The following is a 13,911-nucleotide window of genomic DNA, read 5'->3' on the forward strand; positions in this document are numbered from 1 at the left end:
CACTGCCAGGGATGCAGGGGCAGCCCAGAGGCAAGGATTCCTTCCTGACATCCATCCCTCTGTCCATGGGGAGCTGCACACCCTGGTCCTGTCATTCTGCTCCTGTAAAAAGTCACTCTGTCTCTTTTTTATAAGCTCCCTTTTAACCCAGCGGGTTCCTGGGTGTAATAAAGACAAATTTGAGTGCAGCCTTCTAAATCTCCTTTGGTTTCTGTGGGATTAAGTGAATAATTCAGAATGTAAAGGTCTCTCGTGTCTTGCTGGATACTTTCAGGGGAAGGAGCATTTGGGAAAAACTGAGCCAGGGAGATGAGAAGTTGTAATTCACTGCTAACTCCTCTTCCATGCCAATTTTCACTGGGTTTTTAAATCCCAGTTTTTATATCCTCCTAAATGGATCAGCCTCATCCTTCACACTCATCTAAGTATGAAATGAGTGAAGAAGGGAGAAATATAGAGAAAACTTTATCTGGTGAAACTGTACTGCTAGTGGATTGATTTCAGATTGGGTTTTTTTAAAGCAGGAAAGGGAAAGAAATTCTTCAATGTCTCATGAACATAGTGAAAATCTCCTCTCATTTGTTCACAATTTGGATATACCATTGAGTTCCTGTTTGTAATTTCTCAGGGGTTTTGGTGACAACAAAATGTGCAGACAGCTGGGATCTTCTGTCCAGAGCTTTCTCCAAGAGTGAGGTCAATCTCTTGCCAGATTTATTTATTTTGGCTCGGCCATTGACTGGAGTGACTTCTGTCAAGAAGGTCATGTTCCATTTTGACTCGAGGCTCAGTGTCCTCCATCTTCAGGGGAAAAAAAAAAAAAGAAAAATATAAAGTGGGCTGTGCCCTTTTTCTGACATATTTGATGCTGCAGCATTTTCTTGCCATGAGTTGAGAACAGCTATTGAGGCAGCAGCCCATTAGTGGCTCCATTTCCATCCTTTAAGTGCAGCTCCAAACCAGAATGATGTCCTGGAATTTCATCCTAGGCCAAGAGCCAAAGTCATGGCTGCTGGTTAAACGCTCATTTCCAGGGCTTTGCCAGTGAAGGTTGTGCAAACTCGCTGAAACTTAAGTAGCACCTCCGGTGAGCTGGAAAAGGTGGCTCTTGTGCAGTTCTGGGGTTAAATCGCCTTTGTGCTGAGTGGCTGGGAGGACGGGGCGTTCATTAATGGGACTTTGCCTAATTGCAGCGGTTTGTGTGGCCGCCTTGTTTTGGAGTCCGAAGCGGCTCTGCTGTGTTTTTAAATTGCCCTTTGCTGAGTGAATAGGTGCTAATTTGCCTTCTCAGAGCTCAGGGCTGCCTGCTTTTGCCCAATTCAGTCCCTGTCCCTTCAGCCTGTGCTGGGACATGGGTAAAAACCCTCCTCTGTTAAGGGTAAACGCTGATAATTCTGTTTTAAAGTTTATTTATTTACTTACTTATTAATTAATAATTATTAATTATTTTATTTAATGGTAAACTTTATTTATTAATTAAAATTATGTTTGGGTTGCTTAAATACTTTCAAACTCTGCCATGTTATATGCATGTTACTGCTTTTCCAATGTAGTGAGTGTTCATCACTGTTGCTTTTCGATAAGGAAACCTGCCTTCCTCCTTTGGTTATTAGAAAAACACTTGGCTTTTTAGAAATACTCTTAGTAGCCTCTCCAGTTGTATTGGAATGACACATTACCCCCTAAAAAAAGTTAATTTAATGATGCTTCTGTTGCTGGCTTGACCCAGAAGTGAGACCTGTGAAAGGTCCTGAGAAGTGAAGTTTTTAATTTAGTGCTTGTTGAAAAAACTGCTCTATTCCCAAGTGAAATCCTACAGCACAGGAATCAAGGATTTATTCCTTCCAAAGTTTAGTTATAAATGTTTTGAAAAGCCCCATGTGTTTTCCCTGTGGTTTGGTTGAAAAGCCCCACATATTTTCCCTGTTGATTGGAGGGTGAAGCTCTCAAGTGCTGGAGATCTCCCCAGTTAAACTGAGCTGGTTAAAAGGGAAAAGGGATTTGAACAGGGCTCTGTTCTTGCTTCTTCTTCTTCCCTCTAGAAACCCTTGCCCAGAGAATTGGATGGAAGACCTTGTTCAGAGGGAAATGTCCTTTCTCTCCCGTGCACATGCAGTTTTTGTGAGGCTCTTGAAGAGCATCTGGTTTGAAGCTATTGATTAGGAATTTGGGCTGTGTCCCGACTGTAATTCCTGCTTTGACGCTGTAATTGTGCTTGCATCACCATTTTCTGGGGGTTATTTTGGCAGCAGCAGTGTTTTCCTCTCCCATTCCCCCTCGGTGTGTAACATGCTAATTAGATCTTTAAATTAAGGACTTGCTGAGTGCTTCCATCTTCATTGAAAATCCAGCCCGAGGTACTTAATAGACCTGTTTTGGTGGTGCCTTCACTCACCACCTGAGAATTCCTTGGAAAAAAATTATCACAGCTCCTTCTTTGGGCAGTGGTTCTTGGGACTGTGCAGAGAACCTTGTATTCCTCATCTGCTCTTGGTGCTTCTCTCTCAGTGTTTTGAAGGTTTGTGCTTTTATCTGTGACTCTTGAGTGGAAGGGAATAAAAACTATCTCCTACCTCTGGTTTTTATGTCACAGATCCTTCAATGAGGTCCACAGCTCACAAATGGCCTTAGGCAGCTCAGATACCAAAATCCTGATTCCTCACAGAGTGGGACACTTGCCTCTTCCTCTTCATCTCAAATCTCACATGGGCAGACTGCTTGACTTTATAGATCTGTTGTCTAAATTTGTACCACAAACAGTGATCCAAAATACAACTTGCAAAAAAATGAAACCCTCTCTGACAAAATTGCAATTTTCAGAAATAAACAGCTAAAAAAAAATTGCTTAAAATTATTTCTAGAAAGAACTAAACAGTGTATCTAGGATCCATAGCACTGATTTAGAAAGCTCAGATCATCTACCACTCCAAAAAATGGCTGGAATAATTTGATTTCTTTCAAAGGCAAACAGAATATTTCCTTACTTGAAGAAAAAGGAGAAGATGCCCGTTTAGTTGAAATGTATTTCTAGGACACACACTTCTGGAACTCAAACTAATTTTTGTGGCAATTAAGGAAAGCATGGGGTCTGCATACCAGAAAGCCCCTTTTAAATCTCAGTTGGCTTTTTGATGCCCTACTTGTTTTCATTTGTGTTTTCCTTGACTTTGCACAGGATGCCATTACTCCCTACAAGGAGATCCTGCAGATGTACTGGGAGAAGGTGACAGGATTTGTGAATGCCCGCTGTGATGGGCTGGAGCCCTGGCAGCTCATTGGGCTGACTTTTTCTTCCACCCTTGCAAGTGTGTGGCTGCATGGCTTCCTCTGCCAGCCTGAGAGTAAGTATTGGACATTTTCTTACCTTTGCAGGGAGGGGAGGTGATCCTGAGCTGTTCCTGGGCAGTGGAAGGAAGGAGGGTGGAACAAGGCCAAACTCTCATTAAAACAGACTGTGAAAAGTGGATATTTTATGATTGGCTTTTCACAAATATTCAAATGAATGTTATATGTGTTATGTTAGAAAGTAATGCTGTTTAAATTTTCTTAAGTAGTGTGTTAAATATAGTTTTAGGTTATAAATAATGTTGGAATTGAAACTATTCTATGTAAGGTACTTTGTTTTTAAAGAGAGGAGTCACAGTGAGATAGCAGCCACAGGACACCCAAATCTTTCAGAGAAAGAGAATTTATTGCTCCATTATCGAGTTCTTCCTGCCTCACTCAGCCCTGAAGACTCAGTCAGGATTCAGAGGAAGAAGCTGACACTGCCCAGCCAGAATCCTGGGTTTGAATGGAATTTATGCATCATGGATGAGGTGTATGAATATGCAACAGGCTGTTGCTTTTAAGGGTTAATCCTCTGTTAACGTGGGTCCTTTTTGGGGCTTATTTTGCCCAGAAAAGGTACCTGGACTGTCTGTAACTCTTTGTTTCTATTGTCTCATATTGTCCAAATTATTATTACTCTAATTATATTACTATTTTTATAACCATTTTATTACTATTTTTATAACCACTTTATTACTATTCAACTTTTAAAATATTAAAACCAAGTGATTGGTGTTTTTCACAAGACTTTCTGCTGTCACCTAATATTTACCAGATGTTCAGAATTAAGGTCAAGGCCTGCCTGGTAAATGAAGCTCTCCCCCATTCTGTCAGAGGGTGCATGGAATGTTCTTCTGTCCCCTTCCCTTTCCCTTCCCTCCCTTTTTCCTTTGGCTAAACCCTGTGCTTGTCACAACACACTCTTCTTGCCCAAACCCTGGGGGGATTTATGGAGAGCTGGGTTCCTGAGAACTTACTCACTGCTGCACAGTGTCTGCATAACCCTGGCTGTTTCCCTTCCTGCTGGGGAGGAGATGTGGTCTTGATGCCATGTTGGGGGCACATTTCATCCTCAAAATATTTGAGATACAACTGCATGTGATAGTGTGAAGAAATTTTCTTCTTGTAATTTTTTTTTTTAAATATATTTCCGGAGTACCTTCCTGTTTTGAGTGGTTTCTGGTACTGGCAGCTCTTCAGTGGAGCTGAGTTCTGCAGAACCTGCAGTTTTCTCTGGCTGTGTGATGGCCTGAAGTCACTGCCATGCTCTCTGAGGTGCATTTCAGTTCCCACAGGCCTTGGGGTTGCACTCTGGTGGCAGCTTGTTAAAAGCAGCCAAGTTTTTAACCTGATTCTCCTCCTCTGTCTCTGAAGCAGCCCTTTCTCTTTCTGAAGCAGTGGGAATGTCTATAAGAAACAAATTTCTATGAACCTTCTGTTCAGGACAGTTATCTCCCTAGCTAGTATTTGTACTATTGCACAATGTATTTTGTTTAAGTATGGAGTGGCTCTTAGAAGATCTGATTAGACTGTCAGATTTTTCAGGAGTTTGCTTGCTGTGCAATTTATTGATGGAACAGAGTGCACACTGAGATGTGCAGCAGAAATGTCATTACCAGGGCACTAACAAGAATTTACTACAGAATGTGCCAATTAGTGTCCTTGGTAGCTTTCCAAATTGTATCTATGAAGTGAAATGTATATGAACTGTAGATAAAATTGCAGAGTCTTCATATGGTTGATTTTTAAACTTTATTTGGTTATTTTTTGGTTTGTCCTGTAACTGCTGGTGTGCAGGTGGGACTGAGAAGGCATTTTTGGTGGTAGTAAAGCATCTGTGTCATCCAGATTTCATTCCTACCTTTGGAGCTTCCTGAGGAGTTTTCCAGTGCTTGTCATCAGTGGCTTCTCTCATTTGAGTCTCTGTGCTGGGGTGGAATTTCTGCTCTTCCCTCTGTCCATCCCCTTGCCCTGAGTCACCTCCCAGTGCATCAAACAGGGCAAATCCATTGGCACAAATGTCCCTGTTCCTCCTTTGGCCTGGGAGCCTGTTCCACACTGCTCAGTAGTTTTGTTTTTAAGTAACTATTCTGCTTTGAAGAGGCGGGAAATGTTAATAATTCCTTACCTTTAGCAAACCCTGAAATCCCTCTTTTTCCTGTAAAATTCCACACATATGTGTGAGAAACAAATAACTGATTCCTGCAGTCCAGATGTTTCCATGGCATGGTCCATCCATGAAAACCTTGCTCTTGGATCCACTCATCTGTCTCACCCTGTGTTATTTCAGCTTAGATCAGGAATGCTGAGCCTGGATCATCAGCTGCATCAGAAGTTTCTATTTTGGTTTTTTTTTTTTTTTTTTTTTTTGTTTCTTAAGTTCCTTTCTGCTTTTTGTCTTTCAGGTTTGACATCCCGAACTAAAAAACAATTCTTTAAACTGCTGAGAAAAATGCCATTTGTTGGGGCTATTGTAAGTATTTGAACAAGTATTATAGGACTATTCCAGGTCCTTTTTTCACCTCTTTTGGAGAATATACAGTTCAGTGCATCTTTGTTGTCATGCACAGTGATCCTAATGACCCAGGACATACATCTGGAATGTCTTCTGCTGCCTCTGGTCTAATGACAGATAGAATTTCTACCCAATCTTTATGTCATAGCATCACTCCCACAATAAGGGGGTTCCAGCTCTTTTTAATTTTTGAGCTATTTATATTAACCAAGATTGAGTGAATTCTCCAGTAACATTTCCTTGTTTTTAGATTTTAAGAAAATTATTTTAATTCTGGAAGAAGGTTCAGGATTGAACTGGAATTATTCTTCTGAAGCAGTGTGGAGTGGGTGACAGCAATTGTCACATTGACAGCAATTCCACATTGTTGTGCAATGTGTATTTATTTTAATCAAGCAACTGGCCATGATTTGTTCAAGGCTCAGATAACTATTAGAAAAGTTAGCAGCAGGATATCAGCACTTTGTGTAATCATTAAAATGACCCAGGACCTTTAGTGTTTGGGAGCTGGTGTTTGGTTTTTGTTTTTTTTTTTGGTTTTTGCTTTGTTTTGGGGGTTTTTTGGGGTTTTGTGGGGTATTTTTGTTGTTGTTGTTTGGGGTTTTTTTTTTGGTGGTATTTTTTGTTTTGTTGTTTTCTTTTCTTTTCCCCTCATAAAAACTTGAAACCACAAGTCTCAGCATGTTTTAGCAGGTTAAGGACTGGGGCTGAAGAAATGCACAGCTGGGTTTATTTCACCTCGTAAACCACGGTATCACACTCGATTGCACTTCCTGCTGCTTGCTGGGCTGGTGTGTTTACACCTTGATTCCAGGGTTCACATCTCTTCCAGGCAACTTTATCCAAAGAGTAGCACAGAGAAATTGTATTTGTGGGGTTCCCAGATGAAGGGAGCAATGATGGGTCTGACTCCATGCTCTCAGAAGGCTAATTTATTATTTTATGATACTATATTATATTAAAGAATACTAAACTATACTAAAGAATATAGAAGGCTAAAAAGATAATAATGAAAACTTGTGACTCTTTCCAGAGTCCTGACACAGCTTGGCACTGATTGGCCAATAAGCCAAAACAATTCACAGGAAACAATCCCCAAACACATTCCACATATAAGCACAACACAGGAGAAGCAAATGAGATAAGAATTTGTCTTCCTTTTTCTCTGAGGCTTCTTTGCTTCCCAGGAGAAAATCCTGGGATTTTTCAGATTTTTCAGCAAATGTGACTGTGACACAGAGGATTTTTTTTCTTTTCCTGTGGAGATAGAAGGAGTTCTCCAGTTTCTCCCATATCCCTCTGGAAGGGACTAAATCCCCTCCCTGACCTGTTAAGTGCCCCAGCTTTCACCTCCTAACCTGAGTAGTCCTTGATCAAGCAAATTCTCTCCTTGTTTCTTGCCTGCCTGTCAGAAAAGGACACTTTATACAATCCCTGTTGTGTCCAGACTTCCCTTCCCAGGGCTGGCCCTGCTCCCCTGTACCAGAGCACTCCTGCTGTGTCATATCTGTGTCCTCTTCCTGCTCGTTCCTAGGTTGATACCTGATAACTTATCAGGTGCTCACAAGAGGCCTTGGCTTTGAGGCATTCCAATGTCCAAAAGTCAATACCTGTGTTGCCTGGAAGAAGGATCTTGGTTTTGGAATGTGTTGAGAGAAGTCTGGGGTTTCCTGAGTGCAGGGTGTGGGTGGGAAGAAAGAAAATCTTGATTGATTCTTTAGTGAGATTTCTTTATTATGGCTCCATTTTTGTGAGTTTCTAAACCCTCTGTGTGGGGGTAGAGGAGGCAGAGTACAAACCAATGCTCCTGAAGACCAATACAAATTAAAAACTGTGACTTGAAAAGGTTTGCTGGATAAAAATGCATTTTTTTCCTTGAGGTTTATTTTCTCAAACACTAAGGAAAGGGATCAAAGCTCCCAGTGGAGCAGTTCCTGTCTGCTCCATCAGCACCACAGATACAGGCAGCAGGTCCTGTCCTGCACACACTCACCAATTTCAGAATTTGACCAGTGCCATAGTTTGATAGGCTTTTTTCTTGCTTTTTAGATTCAAAAGAAGATTGATGAAGCCTTGAATGATGTCACTTCCAGTTTATCCTTCCTGAAAGATGAAAGGGAATATATCAAAGCACTGCCAGAACAAGGCATGAGCCAGCCTGAAGTGCTGCAGAAGATGAAAGAGTACAGCTCAAAAGGTGAGTCTGTACTGCAGCAGACACCACACATGACACTTCCTCTCTTAAATGAATCTCAGGGACTCCTACTCGTGATTTCAGCTTAAATATTTTGTCCCCTTGCAAGTTGTTGTCTGTTTTTCTTCTGGATGTGACTGAGATTCATGAATTTTAATGCTTTACATTGAAATTCTGTTCCTTCTATCAGAATTCTAGGCAGATGGGAGAGCTGAGGAGAGGAGAAATGTGGAGGAAGTTCTCTTTTTGGATTGCATTTCTGAGCAGCTGCATTGATGTTTGGTTTTACCAGAAATGTGAAGCCACAGAAAATACTCACAATCAAAAAAAAAAACCAATTTCCAAGTAGGATTGTTAGGGAATTTCCAAGACTGTGACCTCAGTTAAGAGAGACAATGGTTTGTGCCTTGAAAAAGCCTTTTAAGGAAGAGTGATGATGATGTTCTCCTGGCTTGAGCCCACCCAAGCAGTGTCTGACACTTCATCTGAGTTGCCTCTCTCATGTAAACGTGTTCCTCCTGATCTGTGTGCCTCTTACTCCTAATGAGCAAATCTGGGTGACTTCCTGTCCAGGGGAGAAGATACAACTGCCCTGCTCCTATCCCAAATTTGAGGAATGCCTTGAATTTTCTGCTAGAACAGTGCATCTGCTCCAAATTCAGAAACACACAATTTCATTATGCAGTATCCTGGAACAACTTCCTTCTTTTCTACTGCTGTGTATTGCTAATGTTGTTTCTGTCTCTGTTTTCTCTTAAATTTTTATTTCCTTCCTTCACTGGGTTCATTTTTTTTTTCCTAAAGTCCTCCTCTCCATTTTTGCCCCCCACCCCTTTGGAAGTTGCCTGGAGGTCCCAGTTTAGGTGAAATTTAATTAAGGTGCCAGCACTGTGGATTTTAGCACTACAAACTTGGCTTTTCCATCTCTTCCCAGCTTACTGTGATGGTGGGTGCTCTTTGAAAGTGGCTTTAATTGAGTGTCCAGTTGGTTGAACAGCAGTTTGGGGAGACTGCTGGGGATTAAGTGGATTATTTATTAATATAACTGCTTGCTCCAGCTACATGTTGGTTATGTGCTGACTCTTCAGTCATCATTGACTTGCTGTTTGCTAACTTCACACAGTGCCAGGGGCTCAGCTTCACACACAGCTCTCCCTGGGAAGTCTCAAAAGCTGAGTCCTGCTCTGTGGAACTGAGGGGATTTTCCGTGTGCTTTTCCACCCTGCTTGGGAATGGCTGAGTTTGTGAGCAGTGTCCCTTTCCCTGTCTTGCAGGAGATGTACGCTGGCAGGATGGCAAAGTCTCAGGGACTGTGTACAGTGGTGAAGAGAAACTCACCCACCTGCTGGTCAAGGTAAGGTGCAAGCAGGCCAACTTTGCATCTTCAGGGTGACCAGAAACCCCTCAGAGCTGTTCCAGCATCCCAGAGTAAATAGGGAAGATCTAAAACTTAAGTCTGGGAAGGGGAATTAGTGGCAATTTGGGCAGTGTGACTCTAGCCAGGGAACTGTCCCTGTGGGAGCACCTTGTAGAGATAACTGGGATCTAATCAGATGAGAAAACAATTAGTAATTACAGGTGAACTGGAAACTGCTACTGGAACAGCTTTCACTGTTCTGAGCTTTTACTGTTTTGAGCAAAACGAAACTTTTCACTGTTTGGAGCAAAACTAAACTCCTCTTGGTTTGAGCAAAAGAGAAGTTTTGGGAAATGGTTTTTTGAGCAGTGGAGCACTGAATCAGTGTCACAGTGTCCAAGTGCAGTGGAGCACTTAGGCAATGGAGCACTGGCATGCTTCAGCAGTGTTTCTGTGATGTCTGTTTACCTGCTCAGGAACTCCTCCCTTTGAGAAGGCTGGAAAATAACCTAAACAGCCTCAAGGTTTGTTTTCAAGTACATCTCCTTCCAGAGTTGTTTTGCTAGAAAGGGAAGTCTGGCCCTCTTGTTCCTGGGAACAGTTTTTGTAGTAGGCTCTGTTTGGTGGTTCCTATTGCTCTTTTCTTCCTCATGTTGACATTTTCTGTGTCACTTTTGGAGAAACAAAGCTCAGAGCAGCCTTTCTGGAGGGGCCTCGGCTTGGATCACTTTGTGGAAACATTGCCTTTGTTTGTGCTGATTATTCACTGCTTTGTTTTGCTGTATTTTATTTAACATCCCTGCAGTTGCTTTTTGATCTGGACTGCAGGAGGCTGGGGCTGGCCTGTTCCAGCCTTTTATCCTCTGAGTCCACAGTTGTGGAATGAGCAGAAATACTGGTTTCTACAGCCACTTTCCTTGTGGTGTGGGTGGGCATTTGTGCTTTACTGCCTGCTCCAGAACCCCCTCTTAACAGTAAACTTGAGAACAAGTTCTGCTAAGTCACTTTTTTTCCTGATTTGTGTAAAGCAATTGCAGGATGTATCTTGTGTTCTTTAAAAACAGCAAAATTATTAGATCTGTTCTTACAACAAGAGATATTGCTGTGCTGTAGAATCCACTGCAGGGGTCTGAATGCCTTAGAAAAACATTTATTTTTTCTTTATTTTACTCCTCAGCTTCCCAGCTTGTGGCATTTACTTGCAGGAGCAGTTAAGTCCTGTAATATTTTTAGGGTAAAATGCAGCTAATTTGCTTCTAGAGTGCACATGGGGAGTTCTTAAAGCCTCAGCTGCAAGTCTTAACTTTTCTCTCTTTGTTTTTTGAAGGTGTATGAAGAGTTTGCCTGGAGTAATCCTCTCCATCCAGATATATTCCCTGGTCTGAGGAAGATGGAAGCAGAAGTAGTGAGGATTGCCTGCACGCTCTTCCATGGGGGCCCCAAATCTTGTGGTGCTGTAAGTAACCTGTCTTTGCCTCCTGAACATTTTGGGTATTTTTGACTTTGATAAGTGCACATGCACCTTGTGCTCTCCAGGTGAGCATGAGGGTAAGCTCATTCTGGTGTATTCCATGCCAGCTGTGTGGAGGTTGCTTAATTCCTCTTCTTGAGACAGACAGTTTCACTCAGAGAAACAGTTTGCTAAACATGACCATTTACTTCAGCTTTTTTTCCCCCCCTCTTAAGTGACACAGGCTTGATGGCAGTTGGAAAGGAGAACTGGTGTAATGCAGCCTGGCTGGGTGTCAGTGGGGAGCTGTGAACAGAGAAGTGTCACTCTGAGAGGCTCCCCTCAGTTTTACTCTCTGAGCTGGAGATGTGTGAGCCTGCCAGATTGCTGAGCTCCAGGGCAAGGCCAGCTGGCTGCCTGGCTACCCACCAACAAGCAGGCATGGCATGGATTGTCAGCTGTCCAGCTGGAAAGCTGCATTTCCAGGCTCATGTGGCCTTCCTGTGCTAACCAGTTGTACAGTCTTGATAAAATTCCCAGCAAGAGTCCAAATGTGTGTTCTGAAGCTGATGGAGGGCAGTGTTGACACAAGAGCTGAACTGGCCTTGAGTGGGCTCTCCCTGTCAGCTGGAGGGTTGCTTGTGGTGAGGAGTTGAGTACTGGAGTAGCTTTCTACAAGGTGTAGTTGGGATCAGACTCCCAGTGGGATTGAAGATGAGCTCAGCTGTGTGGGAGTGCAAGATGTGATTGTGTTGAGAGGAGGAGGAGGAGGTGACACCCTCTGACCTGACTTTTCTTCTCAGGACTGTGTTCCTTGTACCACCTTTAGCTTGTGAAAAATGCCAATCACTTGTTTTTAGAATTTTAAAAGTTGAATAGTAATAAAATGGTTATAAAAATAGCAATATAATTAGAGTAATAAAAATTTGGACAATTAAGATTTAGGACAATATGAGACAATAAAAAAAAAAGAGTTACAGACAGTCCAGGTACCTTTTCTGGGCAAAATAAACCCGAAAAGGGACCCACATTAACAGAGGATTAACCCTTAAAAGCAACAGCCTGTTGCATATTCATACACCCCATGCATGATGCATAAATTCCATTCAAACCCAGGATTCTGGCTGGGCAGTGTCAGCTTCTTCCTCTGAATCCTGACTGAGTCTTCAGGACTGAGTGAGGCAGGAAGAAGTTTGTTTCTTCTGCTAAGGGAGCAATAAATTCTCTTTCTCTGAGAGATTCAGGTGTCCTGTGGCTGCTACCTCATTCCTTTCTTAAAAAAAAATATCCCACATACATAGTTTCTATTTTAACTTTATGTTATAACCTAAAACTATACTTAACACACTACTTAAGAGAATTTATACAGCATAACTTTCTAACACAACACATATAATATTAATTTGAATATTTGTGAAAATCCAATCATAAAATATGCATTTTTCACAAGCTTTAGAGGAGGAACGTGTGTCTTTGCTTACAAAACCCATTTCACCTCACCTCAGTTGCTCCTGGCTTGCAGAGCTGAGATTATCCCTGGAGTGGGGCAAGGGCTGGGGATGCAGCTGCTGGGACTGGTTTCTGTCAGCAGTTGGGACATCAGCTGGCCCAGCAGGCAGAGAGCTCTGTGCCCCTGGTGGGTGCTTGGGGAACTTTGCTTGCTGAAGCCTGCACGGGGAACCTTGGGGTTTTGTTATGTTAAACACGATGCAAAAGTGTCAGCCTTGGCCTTGGGTGCTCTCCCACTGAAATGGAAAAGTGGGATTGCCTAAGAGAAGGTCAGAGCTGGTAAAAAACTGCACAGCCCAAGTGAGACCTGCATGAATATACTCTGGGGAATCCTGCTTTTCCTTCTGTGCTCTCCTTCTGAGGATGGTGCCACACAGTAAAGAAAGGGCACAGCCTGCTCTGGGGCTCTGTCCCAGCTGCTTGAACAGCCCCATTGGCAGTATTTTAAGATACTTTATTATATTAAAGAATGCTACAGTAAAATATACTAAAGAATACAGAAAAGATACTTAGAATGCTAAAAGATAATAATGAAAACTCTTTCCAGAGTCCCAGCACAGCTTGGCCCCAGTTGGCCAAAGAGTGAAAACAACTCACAGCAGAATCCAATGAAACAATCACCTGTGGGTAAACAATCTCCAAACACATTCCACATGTGAGCACAACACAGGAGAAGCAAATGAGATAATATTGTTTTCCTTTTTCTGAGGCTTCTCAGCTTCCCAGGAGAAAAATCCTGGGACAGGGGATTTTTCAGAAAATATGGCTGTGACCTCCAGAGTTGCTGATCACTGATGGAGAGATGTGGGTGGAGATATGGAGGTCACATGCTCTTTGAGTAGCTGGGCTCAAAGACTTCTCTTCTTTTCTTCTCCCCAGAAGTGAATTAACATTTCAGAATCATTTCTGGAGGCTTGGACAGTTGCAAACTCAATTAAAAAGAGGATTTTTTTCAAACTGATGATTTGCTTTCTGTCTTGGGAAAGCCCTGCTGCAGCTGCTGCCTCAGTGCTGCAGTTACACTTCTAGAACTGGTGAGACTGTAAAGCAGAGAGGTTTTAATGCTAAACCAGGAGAGGTGCAATGCTCTGAGTTATCTTTATTTTTAAACTAATCTCTTCAAGAGGGTCTGCTGGCTCATTCTACTGAGAAGGCCTCTGGGTTTACTTGATTAAACTTTTGCAGTGTTGAAATTTAGAACAGCTGCTTTTTCCCCCCTGAACTCCCTCCCTGCCACCTCTGAGAGGCAGAGTGTTGTAGTGCCTGGTCCTTGTCCACTGGATTTCCTAACCTGATTTAGAAGCAGGGACTGCTTGGCCAATTTGTTGGTGGTCCCTGAAGGCAGTGGCACTTGTTGGTGTTTCTGGACATGGTGTCTGCATCTGTGCTGCATGGAAAGCTCCAAAAAGTTTCTGTCTGGACTTCTCAGTGAGGCAGTTTCACTTCCTTTGTGCTTGATTTCCATAGCACATTGCAGAACAGCATTTTGTGGCAGTAACACTGCTGCTCAGCCTGGGAGAAGCTGCCCAGTGACACATCCATGCTGTTCCCAAGGT

The 13,911-nt window shown here is 42.5% G+C and overlaps 1 protein-coding gene across 1 annotated transcript in view; it reads left to right on the top strand.

Annotated features, from left to right (window-relative positions):
* SGPL1 (sphingosine-1-phosphate lyase 1) overlaps window positions 1-13,911 on the top strand; it is a 32,816-nt gene that overhangs the window by 6,714 nt on the left and 12,191 nt on the right. Inside the window, exons 2-6 of the mRNA XM_054637432.2 lie at window positions 3,176-3,341; window positions 5,736-5,803; window positions 7,895-8,042; window positions 9,314-9,393; window positions 10,724-10,852. Of these exons, the coding sequence (XP_054493407.2) occupies window positions 3,176-3,341; window positions 5,736-5,803; window positions 7,895-8,042; window positions 9,314-9,393; window positions 10,724-10,852 (591 nt within the window). The remainder of the gene's footprint in view (window positions 1-3,175; window positions 3,342-5,735; window positions 5,804-7,894; window positions 8,043-9,313; window positions 9,394-10,723; window positions 10,853-13,911) is intronic.

Source organism: Agelaius phoeniceus, chromosome 9 (genome assembly GCF_051311805.1).
Source record: "Agelaius phoeniceus isolate bAgePho1 chromosome 9, bAgePho1.hap1, whole genome shotgun sequence".
In the NCBI taxonomy this organism is placed as follows: Eukaryota; Metazoa; Chordata; class Aves; order Passeriformes; family Icteridae; genus Agelaius; species Agelaius phoeniceus.